This window comes from Paramisgurnus dabryanus, chromosome 6, assembly GCF_030506205.2.
Source record: "Paramisgurnus dabryanus chromosome 6, PD_genome_1.1, whole genome shotgun sequence".
Classification (NCBI taxonomy): domain Eukaryota; kingdom Metazoa; phylum Chordata; class Actinopteri; order Cypriniformes; family Cobitidae; genus Paramisgurnus; species Paramisgurnus dabryanus.
The window spans coordinates 16,637,126-16,664,852 of NC_133342.1; the positions used below are offsets into that span (position 1 = coordinate 16,637,126).

Consider the following 27,727-nt stretch of genomic DNA (forward strand, 5'->3'; position numbering starts at 1 on the left):
GAAATATTGAGGGTTTAATACAAGTTTAGCTCTATCAACGACATCTGTGACCTTCATATTGATTTTAACATTACTTCGTAAAGCAAATGTTGACAGAAACGCATTTATAATGGAAATCTAAAGGGCTACATATGTATATGTAGTAAATGTATAACGTTATATAAAACTATTTATTTTAACAGTTACCAAAGGACTGCTTTCTAGACCTCTGCAGTTTAAAGCTGAGGAGGAGCTGCTGGCCCGAGCTTTGGCTCAAGGGCCCAAAACTGTGAATGTGCCAGCCTCTCTTCCCACCCCACCACACAACAACCAGGAAGAGCTCAGGTGACATTACACTGACAAATTAGATTTAGCTTTAAAGTTGTTACAAAGTCTGCCCTGGAGATCTCAAAAACAGATGCTATTAGTTAAAAAATCATGATAGTAGTTTTGTTCTTGCAAATATTAAAACGACCATTGGGTCAAGAAGTTAAAGGAAAATATTTTTTTCAATAATTTACTATGTTCTTACCTCAACTTTGACAAATTAATACATCCCTATTTTTTTTTCAGTGTGTGCACTTTTAATCTTTGTACAGTGCTTCTTGAATGTGTTAGCATTTAGCTTAGCCCTATTCATTCGTATGGCTCCAAACAAAAGTTTTATTTTGTGCCACGATACTTACTCGTGTAACTACTCATGTAACAGTCTTTAAAAAGGGAAAACATGGAAGTGTTTGGTGGCTTCTAAATTCATCCCTGTTTGGAGCCATAGGAATGAATGGGGCTAGGCTAAATGCTAACACATTCACGAGACGCTGTACAAAGATTAAAAGTGCACGCATTGAAAAATATATATGTATTAATTCATCTAAGTTGAGGTATGAACATAGTAAAATATTGAAAAACGGTGGTGTTTTCCTTTAAGGCTTCATGTCTGCCTGCCACGACAATACTTTGAAATGTAATGTGTAGACACATGAACATTTATCAAGCTTCTTATTAATGAATATCTTAATCATGTTTTATTAAGATAAATTAATATAATTTAATTTATTTAATTATTTATTATAATTTATAAATTAATTTATATTACAATTATTTTATGTAATTTATAAATTAATATAATTTATATTTAATATAAATTAATTTATCTAATTCTAATTTATCTTTTATTCTCTAGGGGCCAAGAGCACTGTGAGGACAGGGACACCCCAGACAGCTTTGTCCCGTCGTCTTCACCAGAAAGCGTCGTTGGCATGGAGATCAGTCGCTATCCTGATTTGTCATTGGTCAAAGAGGAACCTCCTTCTCCAGCCTTGTCTCCTGTTATCCCAATGTTTCCTTTATTTAGGGGCAAAGGTAACTCATTCCCTCCTTCTGGATTACTGTATTGATGTGTGCTGTCGATGGGATTAGATTTGAAGAGATTTATCTTTATTTCTCTCTTTATAAAGGTTCAGAGGTAAGGTTACGAGAGGTCAAGACTGAGCCTTCATCCATGTTTTTTGGCTCTTCATACGGATCAGTGCAGAATGGTTCCAATACTGGCCTGGTGTCCATTGCCATCACGCTAAAGCCAGCCGCTGCTGAGGTGGGTAAACTTTTTCTTGTGAGAAACTGATTGTTATTATTATGTTCGAATATTGTTGCGAACCTAGAGATTAATTTTTTGTGTATTAATTCTTGCTAATGTACATTTTAGTTTGTGAAAATAAGCAAAAGCTGTCCATGGAAATTCAGGCAATGGAAATTTCAGTAACTGGGGATGTTTTGAACGCATTTTCTTTCAATTTTGTTTTTAATATTATAAATGTAAAATGTTTTTTTTTTTTCATTTTGCCCTTTCAGAACATTAATGATGTCGTAGCAGCCATTGCAGACCTGATCCATGTAAAGATTCCCAGCAGCTATGATGTCAGCAGTGGGCCGGGAACTATGGGCACCTTTAAGACCTCTGTGGAGGCACATTCCCCCGCTTCTGCTCTTCAGCAGCCTAATGGACCAGGAGGAACACGACCAGGTCCTCAACGACTGCAGCTTCAGCAGAACCATAACCAAAGTGAGTTTGGCACTTTCTCATAAGTTGTGTTAATGTCACAGTGGCTTGGAGCCAAAGATATTGTCTTTTATTGAATATACAGACACGGGTGACGTCCACTAGTCCTTTGCATTTTATATTATGCACAAACAAACAATAACAAAATATGCAGTGTAGCTGTTGATGTAACCTGATTGTGTCAGCACAGTATAACTGAGCATGCTTACGCTCAGTCTAATCATGCATAGCATAGCAATTGAGGTCTAATTGTTAGTCTATCGTTTATCTGTGTCTGGCTCAGGTGCTGACAGAAAATCACTATTGATTTTGTGAACGATTGGAGAAGCTACTTAAAAACAGCAGTGATCTTGATCTGGACTCTATCTTATTGAAGTCGGTGTCAGATATTTACTAAATGAATGTGAACTCAATCAGTATGAATACTCCATTACACAGACAGTGACTCGGCTATCAATAATAATTGTGTACTAGTGTTTTTTAGAGCTAGTAAGAAGATGTGTTGTCTTTAATGACAACTGCTGGTCTCTTTCAGGTCTTGGTGGTGGTGGACAGCAGTATAAGAAGGTGCAGGGCAGCCCAGGACGAAAGCAACAATGGTGTGGACACTGTAAAGTGGTGGTCCTGGGTAACGGTGTGAGAAAAACTACCAAAGATGAGCAAGGCAAAGCACAGGTATGAATACGTTCTGATAAGATTTGTTATTACAGCCTAAAGTCAACATGAAATGGCTTTTGCAGTCCAATTTACTTCCACTGTGTGACATAATATTTACATATATGCAACATAAATGAGACATACATTTAATACATTTTTGGGATACTTTAAAGGGACATTACACTTTTTTTGAAAATATGCTAATTCTCCAGCTCCCCTAGAGTTAAATATTTCATTCTTACCATTTTTGAATCCATTCAGCAGATCTCCGGGTCTGGCGCTAGCATTTTTAGCATAGCTTAGCACAATCCATTGAATCCAATTAGACCATTAGCATTGTGCTAAACATAAACAAAGAGTTTCGATATTTTTTCTATTTAAAACTTGACTCTTCTGTAGTTAGGGTTGCCACCTGTCCCGGTTTTACCGGGATTGTCCTTCTTTTTAATAACCTGTCCCGGGAAATTTATCAACTCTCCCGGGACACTGAATGTCCCGGTTTTTGAAAAGCTATGTGAATATGAAATTTAGCGCACGCACGGCAGAGAGGGAGACCTTGCGTCTGTGTGTGTGTTTGCCTCATTTAGCGCATGTAAGACGGAGAGCATCATGATTGGCCTGTTTCAGGACATCAACCAATCAATTGTCAGTGTGGGCGGGCTTTTATCTCTTCTCCCGAACCAAACTAAACAGTGTATCTAGAAACAGGAGCGCCATGGCAGAGGGAGAGTGCCCCAAAAGCGAAAATATAAGACACATTTTACACCAGACTACACGAAAGTGTATCCCTGTCTTAAAAGAGTTAAAATCTTGCATGGTGTAGAGTTTGTAACAGTGACTTCAGCTTTTCCCATGGCGGGTTAAATGATTGTAAAATACATGTTAAAGGCGGAGTCCACGATGTTTGAAAAACGGTTTGGAAAAGGAGACGGGCCGACTACCAAAACACACTTATAGCCAATCAAATCAAATCAAATGCCGGGTTGCGTATATGTGGGGCGGGTCTATCAACAGAAGGTCCAGATTCTATTGGGGTAGGGGCGTGTTTGTTTAGGTGATTTCAAATATCAACATTGGCTTTCAAACATCAAGGACTCCGCCTTTAAGGTGAGTTCAACAAGTTTAGTTTCATGTGCATATTTGCTAGTTGCTATTCAGACCTGTTTAAAGTTGCAATGGAATATAAATAAAAACAGTTTACATAAATAGTATAACCAGCTTTAATAAATTGTATACCTGATTTACATATTTTAACATAATGAACAAATAATTGGGTAACACTTTACAATAAGGTTCATTAGTTAACACATTAACTAATAATAAACTGCACTTATAGCATAAAGCAATTTTTTATCTTTGTTAATGTTAATAATACATTTATTTAAATCTTGTTAACATTAGTTAATGCACTGTGAACTAACATGACTTAACCATGAACAGCTGTATTTTTATTTACTAACGTTATCAAAGATTAACAAATACAGTAACTAATGTACTGCTCACGGTTAGTTCATGTTAGTTAATACATTAGTTAATGTTAACAAATAAGAATTGAAATAAAGAGAATTGTAAAGTTTTAGAGAATTGCCAATAATTGCATAGGCCTATTGAAATTTTATGCTCTATGCTTGTGAGCAAACCAATTGGCCGGGTCATCGATATGTCCAGGTTTTTTATCAGACATGGGTGGCAACCCTATCTGTAGTTACATCGTGTACTAAAACCGACAGAAAATTTAAAGTTGTGATTGTCTAGGGCGCTATGGCTTGGAACTAAACTCATTCTGGCGTAATAATCAAGGACTTGCTAATGTAACATGGCGCAACGATATTACGCACTGACCGAAAATAGTCCCCCCTGCTATTGAAAGTAACCAAGAGAACTATTTTCGGGCAGTGCGTAATATCACTATGCCTGCTGCAGTCATGTTACATCAGCAAAGTCCTTGAATATTACGCCAGTTTGAGGGTTTAGTTCCTAGCCATATCGGCCTAGAAAATCACAGCTTTTAATTTTCTGTCGGTTTTAGTACACGATGTGACTACAGAAGAGTCAAGTTTTAAAAAGGAAACATATCGAAAGTATTTGGTTATTTTTAGCACGATGCTAATGGTCTAATCAGATTCAATGGATTGTGCTAAGCTATGCTAAAAGTGGTCCAGCCAGAGCCGGATATCAGCTGAATGGATTCCAAAACGGTAAGAATCAAATGTTTAACTCTAGGGGAGCTGGAAAATGAGAATATTTTCAAAAAAAGTAGCATGTCCCTTTAATATGTCATAAAGAAATATACCAACAGTAGATAACAGTTTGTCAAGCTATTTTATTCTTTGAGTAATAATTTTTCATCGTAAAACAACCTTTTTATCCTTCTCTGGTGTTTCAAAGGACTTCCCGTTACGTTCTGATGGGGGTTTGGTTTTCTGTAGTCACAGCTGTCTCATTCTTCATTCATCGTCCTCACAGTCCAATGGAAATACGGAAACCAAGGTTTGTTTGTTTGTCGTCATATCCCATACACAACTAGTTTTGATTGTGTATGGCTAATTTTGACGATTACTTGCCGCTTGCTGAACGCCATACATGTGTGTTTCAGGCATCTGTTGCTCGACTCCCAGAGAGTGCTTTGAAACAGAGTCCTTCCAAAGTCCAGCACCAGTACAGCAACAACATGTCCTCTCTAGATGTCCACTGCCTGGCGCAACTCCAGCCCAAGCCTTCCTCCCCGCACACGGTTTTCACCCAGGCCAGGCCGATGCAAACGATCAAGACAGAATCCAAACCTGAAAGCATATCGGAGAACCATCTTAAAATGACCGTTAAACTGAAACCCCATTTGCAGAACCCGACTGCAGCAGACAAACCGTGGCATCACGGCAAGCGCTGGAAAGGCCTGCGTTGGCGAAAATGGAGCGTGCAGATTATGATACCAAAATCTGCCGGCCAAACGTCTGAGGCCGAACTGCAGGAACACTTGCAGCAGCTCAACTCATCCCTGCGGCCTTGCTCTACCACCCAAGATCATCGTCGGTGCTGTTTCTGCCAGCAAATTGGCGATGGGCTCACAGATGGGCCTGCCAGGCTGCTGAACCTGGATTTGGACACCTGGGTGCACCTCAACTGCGCCCTCTGGTCCTCCGAGGTCTACGAGACACAAGCTGGCGCCCTGATCAACGTAGAACTGGCACGTCAGCGTGGGCAAACCGTGATCTGTGCTTTCTGCCAGCGTTTAGGAGCAACGAGCGGCTGTCACCGCCTGCGCTGCCTTAACATCTATCACTTCACCTGTGCGCTGCAGGCTGGCTGTACGTTTTTCAAGGACAAGACCATGCTGTGCCACCAGCACCGGCCACGGGGAGCCATAGCGGCCGCTTGCCTTCACTTAGACCAGCAGCTGCGATGTTTCTCAGTTTTTCGCCGCGTCTTCGTTCAGCGAGACGAACTGCGACAGCTGGCTGCAGCCGTGCAGCAGCCGGAGCGCGGCCACACCTTCCGCGTTGGTAGTTTGCTTTTTCACACGATGGGTCAGCTACCACCTCCCTTGCTGCAAACTTTCCATTCGTCTACAGCCATCTTTCCACCTGGTTATGAAGCAAGCAGACTTTACTGGAGTATGAGGCACGGACAGAAGCGCTGCCGATACGTCTGCTCGGTGGAAGAACACGAGGGGCGTCCAGAGTTCAGCATCCGTGTCATAGAGCAGGGATATGAAGATCTGGTGCTGACGGACACCACTGTTAAAGGTACAGCATCAGTCTCAATACCATTCATTATATCAGATTAACACTGTCTCCGACTCCTAACCATGGCGTGACACAACTGACAATATCAAATAAACAAAAGCGATTTGTTCAGTATGAAATAGGGCTGTGTATCTGCAATATTTTTGTATAGGCATACAGGGGTTGCGATGCAATATCATTTTAGGAAAGCTGTCATTGAGTACACACCACCATATGCAAACCTTAGCAAAACATTTGTGGCGTGCCTCTATGCTAGTACTTCCTGTCACTGTTTAAGTTCAGAGACAAGATGAATGCTATGAATCTTTATTTTTATTTTTAAAATACCGATTTGTTTTAGAATCGATACAGTATTGCCAAACGAATTATAATGATACTCACATGTATATTTTCTTACGCCCCAGTATGCAATAAAATAGTAATTGTAAGGTATCCGTGAATATGGCTAAGCAGTTGTTAGGTGGCACACTAATGTACTCAAATCTTTCAAGTCTTAAAAACTTAATCCTTGCATATGAGGTTACGAAGTAATATCAGACTGCTGAATGGTACGATTGACCAATCAGAATCAAGTTTGCCAGAGTGTCATGTAATAAATACTTTATGGTATTGTGTCTGTTTAGGAAAGTCCTAAAGGTAACATACCATGAAAATCTGACTTTTTTCATGTTTAAGTGCTATAATTGGGTCCCCAGTGCTTCTATCAAACTAGAAAATATGAAAAAGATCAACCCAGTAACTTAGTTTTGGTAAACCATTTTCTGCAAACGTGAAAAAAAGTCATTGAAATTTGGCTCCCCTGGTGATGTCAGAAGGGGATAATACCACCCCTTAATCTGCATTTTCCATCCACGGCACTGCCATTTAGTGCAGAGATCAGCTCATTTGCATGTTAAAAGACACACCCAAAGTGGCACATTTTTGCTCACACCTACAAAGTGACAATTTTAACTTATAATGAATTAAAAAATAATAAATTATCTATATGATATTTTGAGCTAAAACTTCAAATATGTACTGTGGGACACCAAAGATTTATTTGACATCTCAAAAAAGTCTTTTGAAATGTCCCCTTTAATGCACTATGGGTATTTTGATAGGGGTTTTTTGTCATAAAAAGATATTGGTTAAAAACCTTGCTCCGTCTGACACTAGCTGTTTCTTATTCTTCCTTGTGTGTTGTAGGAGTCTGGGACAAGGTACTTGGGCCGGTGGCAGAGAGGCGTGCAGAGACAGGGATGTTGAGATTATTCCCTATCTATCTAAAGGGAGAAGATCTATTCGGACTGACCATCTCAGCGGTCACCCGCATTGCTGAATCGGTAACTACAGCATCGTTAAACACATATTGTAAAGTAAATGTCTTGTTTTGTGCAGTAGAGGTAAAGCAATATTTTTAAAGGGATAGTTCACCCAAAAATTAAAATATCTTTGTTTTGATGAACACGGAGGAAGATAATTTGAGGAATGTTTGTAACCAAACAATTCATGAACCCCATTTACTTCAATAGTATTCTTTTTTCTATTATAGAAGTGAATGAGGCTCATAATTGGTTTGGTTACAAACATTCTCAAAATATCTTCCTCCTTTATTCGTAAATGTATACAGTTTTGTAACAACATGAGTGAGAAAATTATGGCAGAATTTTAATAACTATCCCTTGAAGTTGTTTTTGATTTTTGTATTAAAGTATTTTTTATGTTATTAAGCGTTACTTGTTTTTATTTAAATTTTTTGTTACGTTTGGATGTGTTTATTTTTTTTACCATTTTAAACATTTATTTAATGGTAACATAATAATATTAAATACATTTTAAATAAAACAATTATTTATTTAAAAACTTTTGGCCAATTAATCAGATATTAATCTGTTTTTCCACCTTAGTCATTCATATATTGGTATGATCGACCTTTAACTTTGTGTCTATTTTTTATTTATTTAATTTTGTTAATAATCACTGTGTTCTAGCTGCCTGGTGTAGAGGCCTGCTCAAGGTACCGATTCCGTTATGGACGTCACCCCATGTTGACGCTCCCATTGTCGATCAATCCATCTGGTTGTGCGCGTTCTGAGATGCAGACATTCCCCCATCATGAGAGGTCTTTTATCAGAATATTTAATATTAAATATTGATTAAATATTTCTTTTTGTTTTCTTTTATTTCTGCCATTTTGTCTACACATATGTCTTTATAAACTCCCACATATATAAACAGGGTGAAGATTCTCTCTGTGTGGAGCCGAACATCACACTGCATCCAGAACACAGCTGCGCCGGAAAACGTATCATCTCATACCAAGCACTTTGTGCACTCAAAGTCATCTCAGTACCGTCGGCTGATTAGCGAGTGGAAGACAAATGTGTACCTGGCCCACTCACGCATCCAGGTAAAGTTCATGAACGTCTTCCATTTATGAAGAACAGCATGTTTCACAAAGCCTCCATATGTTTTGTATAATTTTAGTCTTTTTGTTTTGTGTGAATTTTATGCTTTTTAAAAGATGATGAAACACCCAAATAAGGCTGGCTAGATGATGGTATATTTTTTAGCATGTTACAATTGAAGAGTATTAAAAATTCCCTATTGTGTAAATCCAAGCATGATTTATATTATTATCTTTTTTTTTTTATTTAACATGGACATCAGTTACATTGGACAAACCATATGCACTTGCTTAAGGGTTTAGCACGCATGCTAATTTTCAACCCCAGTCCACAGAAGATTTTTCAGAGAAGAAAAAAACAATAATGCTAATAATGCTAAATAACAATAACAATGTTACAATAAAAATAATAACTGTACTAATAAAGAAGAAAAAAAATACAACAAAAGGAAAAAGGGCAATACATTTATACATAAGCTATTTGGCAAAGACAACATAATCAAACAATATCGCAATAGTAATATGATATAAAGTACTATTAATGTGAGCACTGTTGTTTGGTTTTTAACCATTTTTTAAGTCCCCTGTTAAAATAATTTACTCACATTTATTACATAGTTATTTGTTATTATAAATAATAAATTGTATCATGATTTAAGTGACTCTGGACCACAAAAAAAGTAACATGGGTATATTTGTAGCAATACCCAACAATACATTGTATGGGTCAAAATTCTAAATTTTTTATGCCAAAAATCATTAGGATATTAAAGAAATAGTTCACCAAAAAAAAAAAACATTCTGTCATTATTTACTCACACTCCTTTTGTTACAAATCTGTATAATTTTTTTTTTTTTTTTTGATGAACATTTGATGAAATTTTTTTATACAAGTTTGTAACAACATGAGAGTAAATTTTGACAGGATTTAAATTTTTGTGTGAACTATGCATTAAGTAAAGATCCTGTTCCTTAAATATATTTTGAACATTTCCTACAATAAATATATAAAAAATATTTATATGTTGCTAAGGACTTCATTTGGACGACTTTAAAGGCGATTTTCTCAATATTTACATCAATGGAAAGCTTATTTATTTAGATATAAATCTTCATTTCATACAGAATGTCCTGTGAAAACAGACAAAATAGTTATTTATGCTTTATTATATACTGTATTTTTTTCTATTGTGTGCAAGGTTTATAATGATGCATGTGTTATGCCACGTGTCTTCAGGGTCTTGGACTATTTGCGGCACGTGACATTGAGAAGCAGACCATGGTGATTGAATACATGGGGGATGTTTTGCGCACCGAGGTGGCCATGAGAAAGGAGCTGCTGTACAAGGCTACGGTAAAGCTCAAGCACAGAGGCTTTAGTACGAGGAATAATGTTACCTTGATACGCTGTAAAGATACATTTGTCTAAATCTGGGTGGATTTTTCCCACAGAACCGTCCAGTTTACATGTTCCGCATCAACAGCGAGCAGGTTATCGATGCAACCCGCTCTGGAAGCCCTGCGAGGTAAGAAATCAACATGATGTTTGGCAGCATTCAAATTGCACATTGTGGTCTGTCACACTTTGATCAAATTTTGAAAAAATTGCTGTTGAGAATGTGTTTTAAATGTAATTCATCCTAAAGGTACATCAATCATTCGTGTTCACCGAATTGTGTGGCTGAGGTCGTGACGTTCGAGCGGGGATACAAGATTATCATCAACGCAGCTCGCAGGATTGAAAGGGGAGAGGAGGTGAGGGGGGATTCACTATCAACAAATTGCACCCATGCATTCATATCATACCATTGTGTATTTGCATGTGCCGTCAGCGTTAATTTAGCATTCCATTTACTAAAAGAATTATGCAAATTAGGTACTGGCACAAACACGACCAAAATTGGACAGCACACACGGCCCAACATTCAGATTGTTATAGAGGATCTGGCATTTGTTTATGTAATAGCATCACTCCAAAACCACTGCAGTCCAGACACCTGATTCTGGTCTTGAAAATGCTGAAAGTATGGTTGACTGTGCCATACGTCTTGATATATGCCCAGATATTACACTTTTCTACTAGCCTGGCCTACACCAGACCGGTCTGGGAATCACATGCTCATTTTCTCGTTTTTTAGGTGTGGTTTACGAATTACCAGAGCCGTTTATTGGGCGCTACGAATGTCTATTAAATGCATCTGTATGTAGCTCATAGCCAATCGTTTCAATTATACCAGATGACGTATGTAGAGCGACATCAATTCAAACATAAACAGCTTTTATCGGTACGTGTGCACACAGCTGAAAGCTATGCAACTAAACCGGTAGCTGTATATTGATATTGAAAAGCAACACAACTTAGTGACACTGTGACAACCACAGTACAGGCATAATGACAATATGATATTAATAAATACCACTTACCATTTATAAGTTAATTGTACTTTGTCGACGACAAGACCTAGGAGGTTGGTCCTATAAAACTCAGTGGATATCATGTCTTGCCATATCCAAATATCCTTCTTGGATATGAAATTGTTTAACGCCAAAAGTTGCTCTTTTTTTTATAAACTTGCATTCAAAACTACTTAGAACCCTTTAAAGGCTGCAACGAAAAGTAACTTCGCGTCTGCTGCCGTGTTGGATAAACAAAACTGTTTCGGTGTGTCGGATAGACGTCGTCATCATCTTGCTGCCCCCTCCCCGTTCTGTGATTGGTTCCCTATTTCAGGGGCAAAATTGGTCCATAGTTTCCATGCTAGACTTGCATAATATAAATAAATTTGTGCGCATGGGGAAACGCAGGCTACTTTTCTCCATCATCTGATGAATTACTGCTGCCATGATATTCGAAACGTACACTGTTTTTCTTTAATAGAAATTTAAAGTACATCTTTCGTAAATGACGACACATTTTAAAAGAAGCATAATTAACACAAAAAATAACTGGATCGCGAATGTTTTTATTTTGCACTTTTAATTTTTTTGCGCTAAAATGCTGTGTTTATTAGTGCCGCTACCGTTTAGTCATTTGCCCCTACAGTATACGCATCTGTTCTCATAAACCTCCAACTATCCCCCAGTGCTCATGGCTTTTAACCGTCGTTGAATGATTTTGTTTCAGCTGTGCTATGACTACAAACTCGCCCTGGTTGAAGATCAGAGCAAGATCCCATGTCACTGTGGAGCCGCCAACTGCCGCAAATGGATAAACTGAACACAAGTTCGACTCCTTCCCATAACAAGGTGCCAATTTTCCGGAGGAGACTCGAGCTCTGAAATACATCAAATGAAGTTGGTCGTAAAAAGCTAATATTTGGGGTTTCAATGGATTTTTTTTTAATGTGCAAAACCGAGAGGAAATACACAACGCGAGAATACAGCATTGTGTGAGAGCCATTCGTATCATTTTCTTGACTTGAAAGGAAAAGGTTTCCGTTATGTGCTTGTGCCACGAGGTCGGTGTGTGTGTGTGTGTGTGTGTGTGTGTGTGTGCCTGTGCGTCTGTGAACATTTCTGTTTGAATGCGTGAACGCGTGTCAGATTTCACCAGCGAATGAGGAAAGAGAGCGAGAGAGGGAGCACTGTGCCGGGTAATGCCTTATAGGTTGAAAGAGGGGCAGACCCATCTGTATGATGTGATCAACAGAGACTGTACCGTAGAAATCAATGTAGAACATCACTGAAAGGAGAATGTACGGAATTGACTTCCGCAAAAGGGAAAAATATGTTGCACTAAAAAAAGAAAGAAAAATAATAATACAGAAGAAAATGAACTCACAAAAAAAACTCAAAAATACTTGATTCCATGAGTCAGTTTTAACCTAGATATCTCTCATTGTTTAGTGTAAGAATATAAAGGTGTTTTGTATTTATTACTGTGTGAGTGAATGAATGGGCCTATTTTTAAATGCGGTTTTATGCCGATTAAAACGACACCTGACTGCGATTCTTGTACGCAGTTCGAGGTTCTGTTACATCTGTAAATAAGCTGTAAATAGAGAGAAATATCAGAATGATTGACCAAATACTACCTTATCCGCTATCTTATTCATGTTGTTTAGATATTTTAGATGTGCTTGTTTTGTTTTGCTTTTTTCTTGTTTCTTTTACTCTTTATGAGAAATTATTTAACAAAGACACACCATGATACCCTTTTCAGAGGACATGTGTAATTATGATATTGTACAGAATTACTAAGGTCATTTCACAAGAAATGTATTTTCTCTGTGCTTAGAATGTGGTATTGTAGTGACTTTGTGCTTTATACATTATTGCGACTCATTTTTTCATTTTATTCCATTTTATGTTACAGATGACAGTGACACGTTTGCCAGAGAAAATAGAAATAAAAATAAAGTGACATTTTCGTAAATCAGGTTGGAAATAGATGTAGGATAACTGTGAAATGAACTTTAAACCTCACATACCGAATATTAATCAACTGGCACAAGATAACCCATTTTATTCGTGTGTCATATGGATTTCATGAACATGCAAGGACTTTCTCCGTATGAGATGACAATGGTATGATGCTTTGCTTATTAAGGTCATTATGAGTTTTGGGTGGGTGTAATTCTCGAAAAAATTATGTACATATGAAACATATGCTTGTATTAGTTGAATTGTTTGAAGTGGAGCATCTGTTAAGAAAAACGCTATTCATTTTGTAGCCAAAAAAAACTTGTTTTTCACATTTCACATGCCTTGGTATTTCAATTTGGGAGTTTTTCTGTGTGCACAATTTCACGTTGAAAAATGGACAGTTTAGACTTTGTATTGTACTGGGCATGAATTTTTTCAAAAGAGTCGGTTGTATATATTTTTTCTCAAATGAACAGCTGTAACAAAATTGTTTCATGGATATTTTCCTTGTCTTGTAAAATACATCAATTTCCTAGTGTTTTTTTTTCTTTTGCTCTAGTAGTCTAAATTGTTTTGGAAACTGAAGCTTTTTTGAAGTACACAGAGCGATATAGGGTTTGGTATTTGAGGAACTGAATTTACATTTACAAAAAAAATAATAAAATATTTTACATCATTAATTGATTGCCCACTTATTTTCCAAATGTTAATGAGTTGATATTTTAAGTTGTAAGTACCGTATTTTCCGGATTATAAGTCGCTCGGGAGTATAAGTTAAAAATGCGTTTTGAAGAGTAAAAAACATACACAACTCTCACTGGACTATACGTCGTGTTTATTTAGAAAATAATTTCACAAAATCCAAGCCAAAGAACAGACATTTAATCTGAAAAGGCAAGTTATTCAACTAAACAATAGCACAGAACAGCAGGCTGAATAGATGTCCATACATGTTATTTACACGATAGACAATAGCATGAACATACCTGGGAGGCTGAATAGGCTAAATTAACACAATAAGCCAAATCAAGTTCAAAAAGGTCCGAAGTCATTCCGCATCACTGAATCCATTGAATTACATAAATACATGAGCAGCATAGAGCGGACTGTTGCGGCTGTAGACGGTAATGGTTTCTCTTGGTTCATATGAAATAATTTTGACGTATAAGTCGCACCTGACTATAAGTTCCAAAATGCGCCAAACTATGAAAAAAGTGCGACTTATTGCAGAAAATACGGTACACTTTTAAAAATGCTGGTTTATTTTTAACCCAACATTGGGTCAAAATGGACAAGCACAGCCTTGGGTTAAATTATTCCAGAAAATGTTGATATTTGACCCCACAATGGGTTTTAAATAACCCAGCATTTTGGGTTGAAACAACCCAGCAGAGGTAAATTTACAACCTATGGGCCTGGGCTTGTCCCTTTTTGCTTTAACCCATGTTTGGTTAAAATAGGGACAAACCTGACTTTTGGGTTTAAAGGTGCATTGTGTAACTTTCAGAAGAATCTTTTAACAAAATGCAATATAAATGTACAGTGGTGGAAATAACTATTGAAAGCAGCAAAAAAAAAATTAGTTCATATTTTTCAAATGAAATTTTCACCAGACATCAGTATTAACACAAGAAATCAACAAATGTAAAGCATTCACAACAACAAAGTCCATAAATAAAGTTATGTGCATTAAAGGCGCTCTAAGCGAATAATGTGCGACGTCACTTCCTGTTGATGTTTGAACTGTTTTCAAACAGACAGAGCGTAGCTAACTCCTCCCCCTCCCCCTCCCTTCCGTGCTTTCATGAACGCGCCCAACCCCCACCCCCAAATCCTTCTTGTCGTTTATTGGCTGGAACACTTTGTTATGGTTTCTGTTTGTAGGTTTGGCCATTTGTTGATATTGCCGTTTGTGAAGCCTGGGCTGTCTACAGAGATCGCGTTTTTTTACAGTTTGATCAGTGGACAGGCAGCAAGCAGATAGTGAGGAGATGTTTCCGGTATGTAACAAAAAATGTTTTATGGTCTAAAACGCTTCAATTCGCTTAGAGCACCTTTAAAGTTAAATGACACAGGAAAAATGTATTGAACACTTTAAGAAAAAGCTAGTCATCAAGGCAAGGAACCAGCTGAAATCCAGAATTATTTAGAAAGTAATTATATTTTCTTTCTGTGCACATTAAAATCAGCTGGGTTAGTAAAATAATGAGCTATAAAAAAATTACAAAATTTATACAAATGTTCAATTGAATTCAAGTCAAGTGATTGACTGGGCCATTCTAACACCTTGAGTTTCTTTCTCTGAAAGTTTCCTTTGCTGTATGCTTTGGATTATTGTCCTGCTGGAAGGTCCACCACATCTCATCTTCATCATCCTGGTGGATGGCAGCAGATTCTTCTCAAGAATCTCTCATTAAAGGGCTTTATTTATCGTTCCTTCAATTACATGAAGTCTGCCAGTATCATGAGAAGAAAAACAATACCAAGATGCTTCGACCTCCAAACTTCCCTGTTGGTGTAGTGTTTTTAGGGTCATGTGCAGTACAGTTTCTTCTCCAAACATGGTGTGTAGCATGACAGCAAAAAGTTCAATGTTGCTCTTGTCTGACCAGACTACATTCTCCCAGTATTTCATAGGCTTGTCCAAATAAGTTGCAGCAGACTTTAAACAAGCTTTAACATGTCTTTTCTTCGGAAATGGAGCCTTGCAGGATAAGCATGCATAAAAGATGACGGTGGAGTGCATTGCCTTGGTGACTAGATTTTTCTTCATGTGTTCAATACTTTTTCCTGTGTCATTCAACTTTATAGCACATAACTTTATTTATGTACTGAATAAATGTTGACGCGTTCAATACTTATTTCCTCCACTGTACTTGACACTGTTAAGACTTTACATAATGAACTGTACTGTTTTTATTACCTTAGAATGAGCTGTTTTTATCTACATACACCACGGGTCCCCTTGCATGGAAGTCGCCATCATGTTTCTACAGGAACCCTAAACAGACAAACTGCTCTACAGAGTGCGTTTCGTCCCTACGTTGTCTCAGACGACAACATGTTTGTCCTGTGGCGGCTACCATATGCGTTTTGAAATTCACGGGTGAGCTGTTGGTTGGAATCTCACAACTAGATGCCGCTAGAATGTACACACACACCACCCTTAAATGAACATGTGCTGGGTTGCTTCAACATGCATGGTTGGGTCAAGTATGGGCATTTTAAGTTGGATCCGAAACAACCCAGAACATTTGTGTAGTAACCACAGACGGCTTAGATCTGGTTTGGTTTAGTAAATTGAGCTGTGTGGTAACAATAGCAATATCCACAGAACTGATTCAAAGAAAGTTTAGATGCAAATTAGACTGGAGTTTCTCAGCCAAGCAATTTTGCTCCATTGTCCTTAACAATTTACCAATTTATATCAACTTCAAACTCCAGGCATACCATTCACACAAGGTTGTCCCAACAATTTCAGCTTGAGAGCTGACTGATTTGAAACGATTCACCCAACAATACAGCTGAGACTAAAGTAAAGCTTTTGCCAGACCAAAAGTACCCAATGCCAAACAAAAAACAAGCCCTCAAAAGTGAATCATCTGCCTATGATCCATACAGATTACATTTTATAGCAGAATATATTCAAGTCAAAATCTGATTTTATGCTGCACTAACTTAATGTTGGAGTTGATGACCTACCTCTCTGCCATCTGTGCAATGTTGATAGCACTTGTTCGGCTAAGTTTTGTCTGCGGGTAGGAACAAAGCGGTTTCTAAATCTGCTTTCTTTATTACAGCTTTTTACCGTTTTGGAATCCATTTAGCCGATCTCCAGGTAAGCAGACAATAAAGGTCTTACTAGGCATACTAGAAACTTTTAGGCAGGTGTGCTGGGGCAAGTTGAAGCTAAATCTGCAGGACACCGGCCCTCCAGGACCAAAGTTGCCCATCCCTGGTCTAATCAGATTCTATGGATTGTGCTAAGCTATGCTAAAAATGGTACCGCCAGACCCGGAGATCGGCTTAATGGATTCCAAAACGGTAAAAATCAATTGTTTAACTCTAGGGGAGCTGGAAAATAAGCATGTTTTCAAAAAAAGTGGATTGTCCCTTTAAAGGGGTTTCAATATGGATCATTAACAAACAGGTGCTAACTGCTGGTAAAAAATAATCAAAAATTTGGAATTTGAAATTAAGAGGAAAGACATTTGAAAGTTTACAAGTAAAATCTGTTGTTGTCAGGAGGATATAAGTGATGGGTGGACACAAAAATGTAGGCATATCCCATTGTGCTCGTTGTTGTTGTTTTTACAATTGTTCCTAATAGTTTGAGTCTCATGACCAGCAGGTTGCGACTGAGGTGCCCTTGAGCAAAGCATTGGTTAAATGGGGAGGTCTCATTTATTTTGAGTATGCGTTCCAATCTTGACAATCATGTCACTTTCATTGTCTGAGTTTACGGCTATTTCATTCACAAGAACAATTCAAAAATAAAGTTAATCGCAGGCTATTTTTTAATTTACACTTATTGTGGTTAAAATAAAATATGTTGCACATCAACATTTAGAGACAAGAGATGTCTTCAACTCTTAATATCTACTGCCAGCTGTTAAACATGGCAGAGAGTCCATAATGACCTTGGCACAGCATCTTGTGTGAGTTATTGAGGACTGGTGATTGCTCTGCTGGGTCATATACAGCCAAGCAATATGAGGCCATCTTACAGTACCAGCTGCACCCGATACTTCAAAAAACTCTTCCATTATGATGATCCACTTATTCCCGGATGGTAATGCTTCCGCGGACGCTGCTAAGCCAAAAGTGGGTAAGTCGGATACCTCCGAAATTTCCAGATTTAGACATTTTAGAGTAGAGCAGATGTCCAGACTTTCTTTAAAGATCTTGAGGGTTTCTTTACAGGTGATGCAATATCTCAATACACACAGAACATTGAGGATCTGTAAAATATGACTTTGACTTATTCATGTACTCCTTTCCACATTTGTCTAACCACCATGAAATCATCTTTTTAGATGTTGGTGTTTATAGGTTTTTATTCATCTCAGTTAGTTATGGACTATATGACTTTTTAGAATGACTGAAGTGTTTAGGTGATCATTTATTTTTTTTAAGGTACTACACTCTAAAAACAAATAGTGCTAAACAGCACTAAAAGTGGTTGGCTCGTAATCATAGGGGAACCATTTTAAGTGCCATATAGCACCGTGTAGAACCATATTGTGCTACGTAGAACCATATGTAGTGCTATAGTGGTGCTATATCACCCCCATATGGTTCTTCATAGGTGCTATATAGCACTAAAAATGGTTCCCCTATGATTATGAGCTTTTAGTGCTATTTAGAACCAAATTTTTTGAGTGTATAAATGAAAGCAAAGTGGAAAGATTTTTTCTTGGTTAGTGCTATTGATGTTTTACTCAAATAGGTAATCCTGTCTGTGAAATCCAGGCTAAAGTCTAAATCTAATTATGAGATAGGAGCATCAAAGTTTGATTTCACTTTAATTTCAAACTTAGTCAACATTAAAGATATCAAGATCCTATTTCCACATAATGTTTAGATTATGCAGGATGATTTAGGACTGGGTTTTTACAGATAGGGTCACATATTTGGATATGAAATATTCATTGGTCTAAATGCAACATTAAAATTTTGATAGGGTTTTTAGATCTAAAATTACATAATTATAATGTAAGTGAATGAGGTGTAAGCACACAATCCAGCATATGTCATACTAGTCTACAACAGTGGTTCTCAAACTTTTTCAGTATGTGGCCCCTCTTGTATATGGTGCAGCCCTTTGTGTCCCCCCCCCCCCAAAGAAAATGTATGACATAAAACATTCCAAAACTTAAAACTTTAAATATACAAAACATATTCAATTATACAATGTAGTGCTGTTGGTTAGTAGCTATATTTTTTCTGAGATTTAATTACACAGAATTTATGATACATTTTATAAAATGTCCCACTTGGCCCCCAGTTTGAGAACCACTGGTCTCCAGTACAGTATATCTATGCAGACCAGTAGCGCCCTCTAGGAACTATCTTATGCAACTGCTGGTGGTATAAATGAATAAATAAATGAACATATAATGTTTTAAAATGAAAACAAGAGATTGTGTGATAGAGACATAAAGCTCAGCTACATAAAGTATAAAATCATTAGACATTCAATTTATATATATATATATATAATTGAATGTCTAATGATTTTATACTTTATGTAGCTGAGCTTTATGTCTCTATCACACAATCTGTTCATTTATTTATTTGTTTGTAACAATAATGTGGTTAAATATTGATTATTATGACCAAATAAACCCCATCAAGGTATTATATATTTTTGTGTATTTTTAATAACCCAATGCCTGAGATGCATTGTGATGTTGAGTCTGCATTACATTTCCATTAACTGAAGATGAGACATTGAGTCTTCATGTCTATGTCTAAGTGCATTAGAAGTGATGATAGCTTTAGAAAGGTTATTACTGTAAGTTACTCCAGTCTTCAGAAGGGTTCGAATAATCCACGCGTTCTGCGCATGCGCCACCGCGCCAATACAATACGTATCCCCCAGATACCCAATAAACATTCAGAACAGTTTTCCCAACTCATGCCTGTTCAGGCATAAATCTCACATTACGTTTTGATCAGAAGATAGTTACATTTCATTTCTTTATTCTTGTTATCTTGTTGTTGTGCTGGTAGCGACCTAACGTTACCTGGTGCGCCATGTGCGTCAACATAGACGACCAAAAACGTTAGCCTACATAAAGTGCATATTAAAGAAATACAGTTCCTCATTAAATCATTTGTCAAAACATACTTCTAGCTGAATTAATGGATGGTTAGATTAAAGAGCCACAGTCCTAAACTAAAGAAGTCATGAGTGGGTAAACTGTCATTGGAGCTGAAATGCCGTCAGCTGGCACCGCTCTCGCGCTTGCCTACTGTAGTTACAACATGCATACTTCATACTTCCTGTTAAACAAGATTCAGACAAATATCACATCTGAGTTACAGTTCATTTCGACACGAGAATTTCGCAAATCGCTATGCAGGAGGAGGGTGTGCATCTGTCTCCAGACGGATAGCCCGACGAGGAAGGTGGTCAGTGTGACCAATAACACAAAGCTCGTCGAGTTAAATGCGGATGTTGGCGCAGTGACACTGATAAGGAACCATCGGGATGCGCCTATTTTCAGCCCTTCTGCAGACGTCCAACATATAACCAGTGAAGAAGTGCGAATAACTTCAACGGGTATATATTTCCATAAATTTAAAATATATTTTTGTGAACAGACAGAATGGGAAGCACGGTGATGGACTCCAAGAAAAAGGACATTGCAAAGAAATCGAAGAAAAAGCGATCTCTGAGATTAAACATGCCTGTGAGTTCCTTTTTGTTTATTGTTGTGTATCTGGTAACTTTATTGCATATGGCTGTCGACATGTGATGCGGAATGCTGCGTGTCTGCTTTCATGCTTTATTTAAAGTCACGTTGTGTTCATTTTAAAAAAACAAAATGACTGTTTAATGTTATTCTTTTTTTTTTTTTTTTTTTTTAAAAAAACGTCCTATGTTACATTTTGGGACGATATATGGTACATTTTAAAGGCAGAGTAATGTTGTTGAAAATGTTTACGTTGCAAACTACAACAAAAAGTTAGTCTAACTTAGTGCTTTAGAGTTGGTTGTGCTTTTATTAAAATAAAAGCAAACGTTTTAACCAAATATACAACATAGAAGAGTTGTAAAACGTTAAATCAGTTCCGAGAGCTGTCAAAACACGAGTTAAACCACCCCCCGCCTCTACGAGAACGCCTGTGTCGCAAACATGAACGCGCGTTTGAGAGATTTGGTTAAACAGGCCAGCCCAGTTTACAGGAAAAATACGCACGCGCGTACCGTGATCTACAATTTCGTTGTTTCAACTAAAATGTACGCTTATATTGTATGTCGTAAATAGCTTAGCAGGCCAGTGTGTTTACATTTGAGCAGTATAAGAGGAAGTGAGAAAACAGCTGTATGAGAGCGCGCGCTCTGTTCAGTCGTGACTCATCAACATTATATTAGCGTTACGCGCGTTTAGACTCATGCAGTCCAAATAACATCATGAAGGCCATGGAGTGAGTATTTTGTTACTTTGTAGGATGCTATTCATGGTCATCTACTCAAAACACAGATAAGGAAAACTTCTGACAGTCCACGGAGTGGCAGGGTTAGTTTCATATTCTCTTCCTCAGTCACATATCAAGTAGTTTCATTTCTGCTGTGGTTGCTTCAGAGTCCTGTATTCATTTTGTATAGTTTTTATTTATTTCTTGATAGCACACAGATTTGTTTCACTTTATTAGTAAGGACTTTTATTGTTTTGATACCCAGCTAATTATTTTTCTACTCCCAAAACCAAGTGGCCACACAAAGGGTTACATAATTTAAGGAAGCCAATACTGTAAAACATTACATGGATTTTAAAGTCTATATAAGTAAAGATTATTTAAAATATCCTTACAGGCAGGGGCGTAGGAATAAGTTTAACATTGGGGGGGACACATATCGGAAACCTGACAGATCCGTTAATAGCTTGAACAGAAATATGTCTTAAATGAACTACATTGCAAAACATTCACCAACATAATTTATTCAGGCATGAAAATGGGTTAGGGGTGAAGATGGTGAGAAGGCCTCTAGGGGATTTTGCAAGAAAATTTTGAAAATTCCATATTTTAATCCATCAATCTGATGCATTTTGAGATGCATTTTTTGCCATTAATGCCATATTGAAGTCTCCTGAGGTATATATATATATATATATATGGTTTTCTGTGAATATACATTGATTTAAGCCATTTGTCAGAATGATAGCTAATCTCCTAATTTATAACTTTTATGCCTACAACATATGGTAGGTTTATTAATAGTTTGTTAATTTACAGCTTTACTTTTTTTTTTTTTTTTTTTTTTTTTTTAGATATTTTTTGGGCCATTTTTGCCTTTATTGGATAGTAATTAAGGAGACGACAGGAAAGTATAGGGTGAAGAGAGGGGTATGGGATTGGCAAAGGACCTCGAGCCGGGATTCGAACTCGGGTCGCCAGAAGTGCGTCTGCACCATGTGTCGGAGCACCGTCCACTACACCATCGGCTCCGACTACAGCTTTACTTTTAACACAGTCCTTTAAACAAAACACTTCCCCTTCATATTAATCTACGTGTGACAAACTAAAAAAAACATCTTACATAGATTCTGTAAGCTGTAGTTTCGAGTCAACATCATATACTTTAACAAATAAGATTATTAAAACACACTTAAAGGAATAGTCTACCCTTTTGCCATATTAAACTATGTTATTACCTCAACTTAGACGAATTAATACATACCTATCTTTTTTCAATGCGTGCTCTGTACAGGGTGTTATGAATGTGTTAGCATTTAGCCTAGCCCCATTCATTCCTATGGTACCAAACAGGGAAGCCACCAAACACTTCCTTGTTTTCCCTATTTAAAGACTGTTACGTGAGGAGTTATACCAGTAAGTATGGTGCCACAAAATAAAACTTTATTTTGGTACCATAGGAATGAATGGGGCTAGGCTAAATGCTAACACATTCATAACACGCTGTACAGTGCACGCATTGAAAAAAGATAGGTATGTATTAATTTGTCTAGGTTGAGGTAATAACATAGTTTAATATGGCAAAAGAGTAGACTATTCCTTTAAGTTACAGACTGTGAATCATGCATGAAAATGTCCAAGCTAAGTTGGAAATGCTTTCGAAGCATAGTAGATTGAGGCGAAACGGCTAAATAACCCACTTTAAAAAAGAAAATATGAAATCGTATTATATCATCCCTTTTAATGTACACTTGAGGGGGTCTGTGATTGAATGACAGCTGATCATTCTCATGTGTTGTCATGATCAGCATTGCTGCTGGTTCGACTTCGTACAGCGGTGCTGAAACCGACAGGCAGATGACATCAAAGTATTTCGATAGCAGTCTCCTCTGTATGTTTTCTTGAATCGCTCTCACAGGATTTGGATGTCATCTGCCTCTGTGGCGCCACATGAACTTTAACAAAACTGTATCAGTCACTGGTTAGATCAGCGTATCAGTCAAAAAACGGGACGTGAGTGATTATGTATTGGACAAATCAATTACCCCTAAAATACTGCCCAAGACATACAATGCAAAGACATGTACCTGGCTCGGCTGGCTGTTTGATTTTTTTATCCCACGAAATATAAGGTTTCCCCATTTTGCTAAGCCAAGTGAATCTCCATTTGTCTTTTACACTGACCTCCAATATGAGCCTTCCTGAATTAAAAGTATGTCCATGCTTAAAGTTTTACCTCAGCTTTACACAGTCAGAAAACCCGGAGTGGATCCTGAGCGAAGTGATTTCAGAACGCTTACAGTAACGTTAAAGAAAAGAACTTGCTTTGGCTCCACTCCAGGCTTTGAATACAAGTCGTCTTTATGAAAAGTGAATTTAAGAATTTTGCAATTGACGTTAATCCGTCGTGCGATGGAGAACTTTAATCCATGGTCTACCGTTAGACAGAAAATAGAATTATACTCCTGGACAAAATTATTACAAACTCACATTCCTTTCTTCTTCCCCGTGATAAAGAAATCACTTAAACTGATGCAGTTATCTTAACCTCTGACGACCTGTCACCAGCTTCAGACCCACTAGGCGTTGAAGGAGCGGAGCGGGCCGGTGACAAGACACTGTGTTGCGCTTTCAAAATAAAAGCATGCGAGTCAAATATTTTTCTCCCCCGCAGTATAATTTTTTTTGGGGGGGACAAATGTGACTGTCTCCAATATTGGAGGGGACACGTCCCCTCCATCCCCCCCGGTTCCTACGCCCTTGCTTACAGGAGTCCGTTTTTGTCAGCTTTACTAAATCTGTGAAGACATATTTGCTATAATAAACTTTAGGGTAATGGACTGACAAAGTATATCTTCTATGTTTCCTATTGTCAGCTATTGATTTGAAACAGCATTCTCTGAGACATCTAAATAAATAGCCTATTATTTTAGCCGAGCCCTAAATTTAGATAATCTGACTCATTCCTTCACCTTTATTGGGCGGTTTCCCAGGAAGTGTTTAGATTAATTCAGGAATAAGCCTTAGTTAATACATTTAAGTTGTTTTTACAAACAAACCTTATAAAAACAATTCTGGTGTGCATCTTAATACAAAACATGGCACTGATATATTTTAAGATGCAGTACGTCAGTACAAGGTGCTTTAAAAAATAAGGCAGCTCAAATATGCATTTTATTCTAGGACTAGGATAAACCCTGTCCGGGACACAACAAATTTTAGGAAATTACTGACAATATTTGCAGAGATAAAAAGGGGTTTGTTATGAAGATTCTTCTTAAGCCTCAAAAGGACGAGTTTATCCTGTAATGCATTTAACCTGGATTGGTTTAATTTGCAGGAGAGCAAAGCCTCGCCTGTTAGCTCTACATCATGTTTAACCACTGCATGTAACCAGAAACTTAACATGACCCATAGATTTAACTTCAGCCACCATTTAACTTGCCCTATGGAAGCACACATATAAACAGGGGACTATATATAAATAGGAACGTGAATGATAGAAAGCTATGAAATGTTCAGCTTTTTAACTGCCAGGGAATTTATCATTGTCAACACCCATTTTAATTTACTATAGTCATACAAATCTCATTTGGGTCCTTATTACCAGCCAACAAAGAAGATAGGAGCTGTCAACATAATTTAGGACTATTAAATAACAGTGAGCCTGCCTGCTCTACTTGTCTCTCTCTCTCTCTCTCTCTCTCTCTCTCTCTCTCTCTCTCTCTCTCTCTCTCTCTCTCTCTCTCTCTCTCAATAACAAATTGAGTTTGAAACTAAATAGTGTGTTCTTCCTATGTTTGCTTAATCAGAACATCATTTTTGAAACAGGCTGTAAATCATGTGATGTTTGTTTATGAAGACCAGTACGTACTGACCAGGGGTCTCCAACCTTTTTATGAGCAATGGCTACCACAATAGAAAAAACAATCTGGAGGGCAAATTTTTTGATATAGGGTGCATCCCAATTCAGGGTCTGGATTCTTCTAACGATGTGGACTTTGAAGGCAAGACTCCGTATTGAAGAATACAGCCTCTTAAGTCCACGAACCAAACTAAAATGATACCGTCTGGCCTATGGAGGAGTTATGTCACTTCTGGTTCACGCCCACCGCACTTGTCAGAACAGCTGAGACCTATCAGACTTTTGAAAATAAATATGGAGCCAGATTTTTTTTTACAAAATATAACGCATTGATGCAGATTAAACTACACTTTAAAAATGTCTGGGTTATTTTACACCAATAATGGGAAAATATAGGACAGAACACACCGCTGGGTTAAAATTGACCCAATGCTGGGTTGTTTTAACCCAACTGCTGGGTTATTATTATACCCCATGGTTGCATTACAACATTGGGTCATTTTTACCCCAGTGTTCTGTCCAATATTTACCCATTATGGGTCAAAAATAACTCAGATATTTTGATGTGCCCAACAGTATATAAAATGTACAAAATTACAGTTCTGAATGTTTATTTCAAAATACCCAGACGTCACAGGCACGTTTTGAATCTTGGGATAGCCAAGGCTATGGTTCCTTGGTTTTAAGGGAAACGAAGGCCGCATTTGGATTGGGACAGCTTCGTCGAGGCCCGGTGATGTCTTTCAAATACAGCCTTCGAAGGACGCAGCCCCTGAATTAGGATGCACCCATAGTCTACTCAAACCTTTTTTCATTTACTTAACATGCTTATCATCTCCTCTTGTCTTTAGCAAATCAAAACAATTTATTTTCAACAAGGTACTTGTTTCAGAGATCAGTTTAGCGGCTAGCCAGACCGAAAAATAAATACAAACCAGAAGTTTTCTTCGGCTCTCTACTGTTGCTCTTTTTGTATTTGCTAAGATCTTGTGGCTTTTGCCACAATCATATAATCAACTGTACAGAGACAAAGAGAAAGTTTGTATTATCTATTGTAATCTACTCATTTGTGTCTCAGACTCTTAAGTCCCCCATAGTTATTCACCATTTTTCATTCTGTTTGTGTCCATTTATACCTCAGCCTGTATATTCATCTCAGCTCTGTCCTCATAAGAGGTGTGTCCTGGCTCCACACATAAAGAGGTCTCTGTTCAACTCTCTGCTACAGTTCGGGAGAGGGTCGTAAATGAAGAAATATAATGTGTAACCTCAATACAAAATCATAAAATCCCCAGCACCACAATAAATGTACTAATAAATCACTCATAATCAAGTATTGCATTACTTAAATTTCATGTTACGCTTACATTTATGCATTTAGCAAACACTTATATCTGAAAGTGACGAAAACAATAGAGCCATTAGTCTTAGAAACGCAATATTATAAAAAGTTACTTTTAGCATACAAAGTTATAACAGTTCAATATTTGTTTTAAGGAGAGAGAAAATTATTGATGGAAGAGATATGGTTTTACTGTAGTTGATTAAAGAGAGTTTGGAAGATAAGCCCACCTGCAAGGAGTAGTGAAGGTGAATGAGCGGGAGAGTAATTTTGTGACGGTACCACAAAACACAGTTAATTTGCTGATCACGGGGTTCTTGTGTTAAGGGATTAGATAAAGGATTAGGATTGTTGAAATGCTTGCAAATAATTCAAATAATTTGACGGCATGGGATTAAATTTACGAATGTCAGCTCTAGCAAAACAAAGTGAAATTGGGATTGTTGAATATGCACATTTTGAATCTTGCCCTTATTAGATATGTTCATATATATCTTATATAAACAACCAGGCTAGCAATTTATAAAAAAAATAGTCATGCTTAACTGGTAGATAATTGCGATAGCAGCACAAAGGTTATAGGTTCGATCCCAGGAGCGCATACTGATAAAATGTATAGCTTAAAAAAGCATCTGTCCAATACATCCGTGTAAATTGGTTATATAATACACATAGAGCTATGAAACTGGTTGTATATGGTTGTCATGCTGATATGCTGATCATGAATTAGTATTGAAAAACACTAAGTGAATGCCATTTTCATGCCCATGGCATTTAAATGGCGTCACTTTTGGCAAGCCAGTTGTGGAGAGCCTGAGCTAAACAAAGGTTGTAGTTTAAAAATGAATTCACTGTTTATTCAAATCTATTAGAGCTGGAATATTTAGCATATAGTTACCTCTGTGTTTTCTGTCTTTTTACTGTGATGTTGTAAGACTGTTGCTAACTATTTACATATGGGTTTCTCAATTAGCCAAGTTACCCTTTCCCTGAATCATTCTTTGTGTAATAGTAACACATTAAGGGGATTTTAACAATGTTTTTAGTATCTAATACCATACAGTATGCAAGTTGAACTTGATGAATGTTGAATGGATCAAAACGTTGCCTAAAAAACACGTCTAAACTTTGACGGGACCCCACACAGTGCTGTTTTTTTATAAAGTGTTACAACACTTCACCA

General features: G+C 37.4%; 2 protein-coding genes across 15 annotated transcripts in view; both read left to right on the forward strand.

The window, feature by feature from the left end:
- kmt2cb (lysine (K)-specific methyltransferase 2Cb) overlaps positions 1 to 13,869 on the forward strand; it is a 117,367-nt gene extending 103,498 nt beyond the window's left edge. For all 10 annotated transcript variants that reach the window (XM_065268172.2, XM_065268192.2, XM_065268181.2 and 7 more), the window contains 14 exons: positions 183 to 324; positions 1,163 to 1,341; positions 1,437 to 1,573; positions 1,831 to 2,041; positions 2,574 to 2,713; positions 5,084 to 5,185; positions 5,292 to 6,438; positions 7,624 to 7,760; positions 8,409 to 8,539; positions 8,656 to 8,827; positions 10,062 to 10,178; positions 10,277 to 10,350; positions 10,471 to 10,579; positions 11,949 to 13,869. In XM_065268172.2, coding sequence (XP_065124244.1) covers positions 183 to 324; positions 1,163 to 1,341; positions 1,437 to 1,573; positions 1,831 to 2,041; positions 2,574 to 2,713; positions 5,084 to 5,185; positions 5,292 to 6,438; positions 7,624 to 7,760; positions 8,409 to 8,539; positions 8,656 to 8,827; positions 10,062 to 10,178; positions 10,277 to 10,350; positions 10,471 to 10,579; positions 11,949 to 12,041 — 2,891 coding nt within the window. In that variant the 3' untranslated portion in view covers positions 12,042 to 13,869. The remainder of the gene's footprint in view (positions 1 to 182; positions 325 to 1,162; positions 1,342 to 1,436; positions 1,574 to 1,830; positions 2,042 to 2,573; positions 2,714 to 5,083; positions 5,186 to 5,291; positions 6,439 to 7,623; positions 7,761 to 8,408; positions 8,540 to 8,655; positions 8,828 to 10,061; positions 10,179 to 10,276; positions 10,351 to 10,470; positions 10,580 to 11,948) is intronic.
- Positions 13,870 to 20,196: 6,327 nt separating this feature from the next.
- The window catches only part of prkag2b (protein kinase, AMP-activated, gamma 2 non-catalytic subunit b), a 36,458-nt gene continuing 28,927 nt past the window's right edge, over positions 20,197 to 27,727 (forward strand). The window contains exon 1 of one of the 5 annotated variants that reach the window (XM_065268268.2): positions 20,197 to 20,607. In XM_065268268.2, coding sequence (XP_065124340.1) covers positions 20,524 to 20,607 — 84 coding nt within the window. In that variant the 5' untranslated portion in view covers positions 20,197 to 20,523. Of the gene's footprint in view, positions 20,608 to 21,069; positions 21,439 to 27,727 lie in introns of those variants that run through there. The other 4 variants (XR_010532458.2, XM_065268239.2, XM_065268250.2 and 1 more) reach the window with 4 other exon arrangements.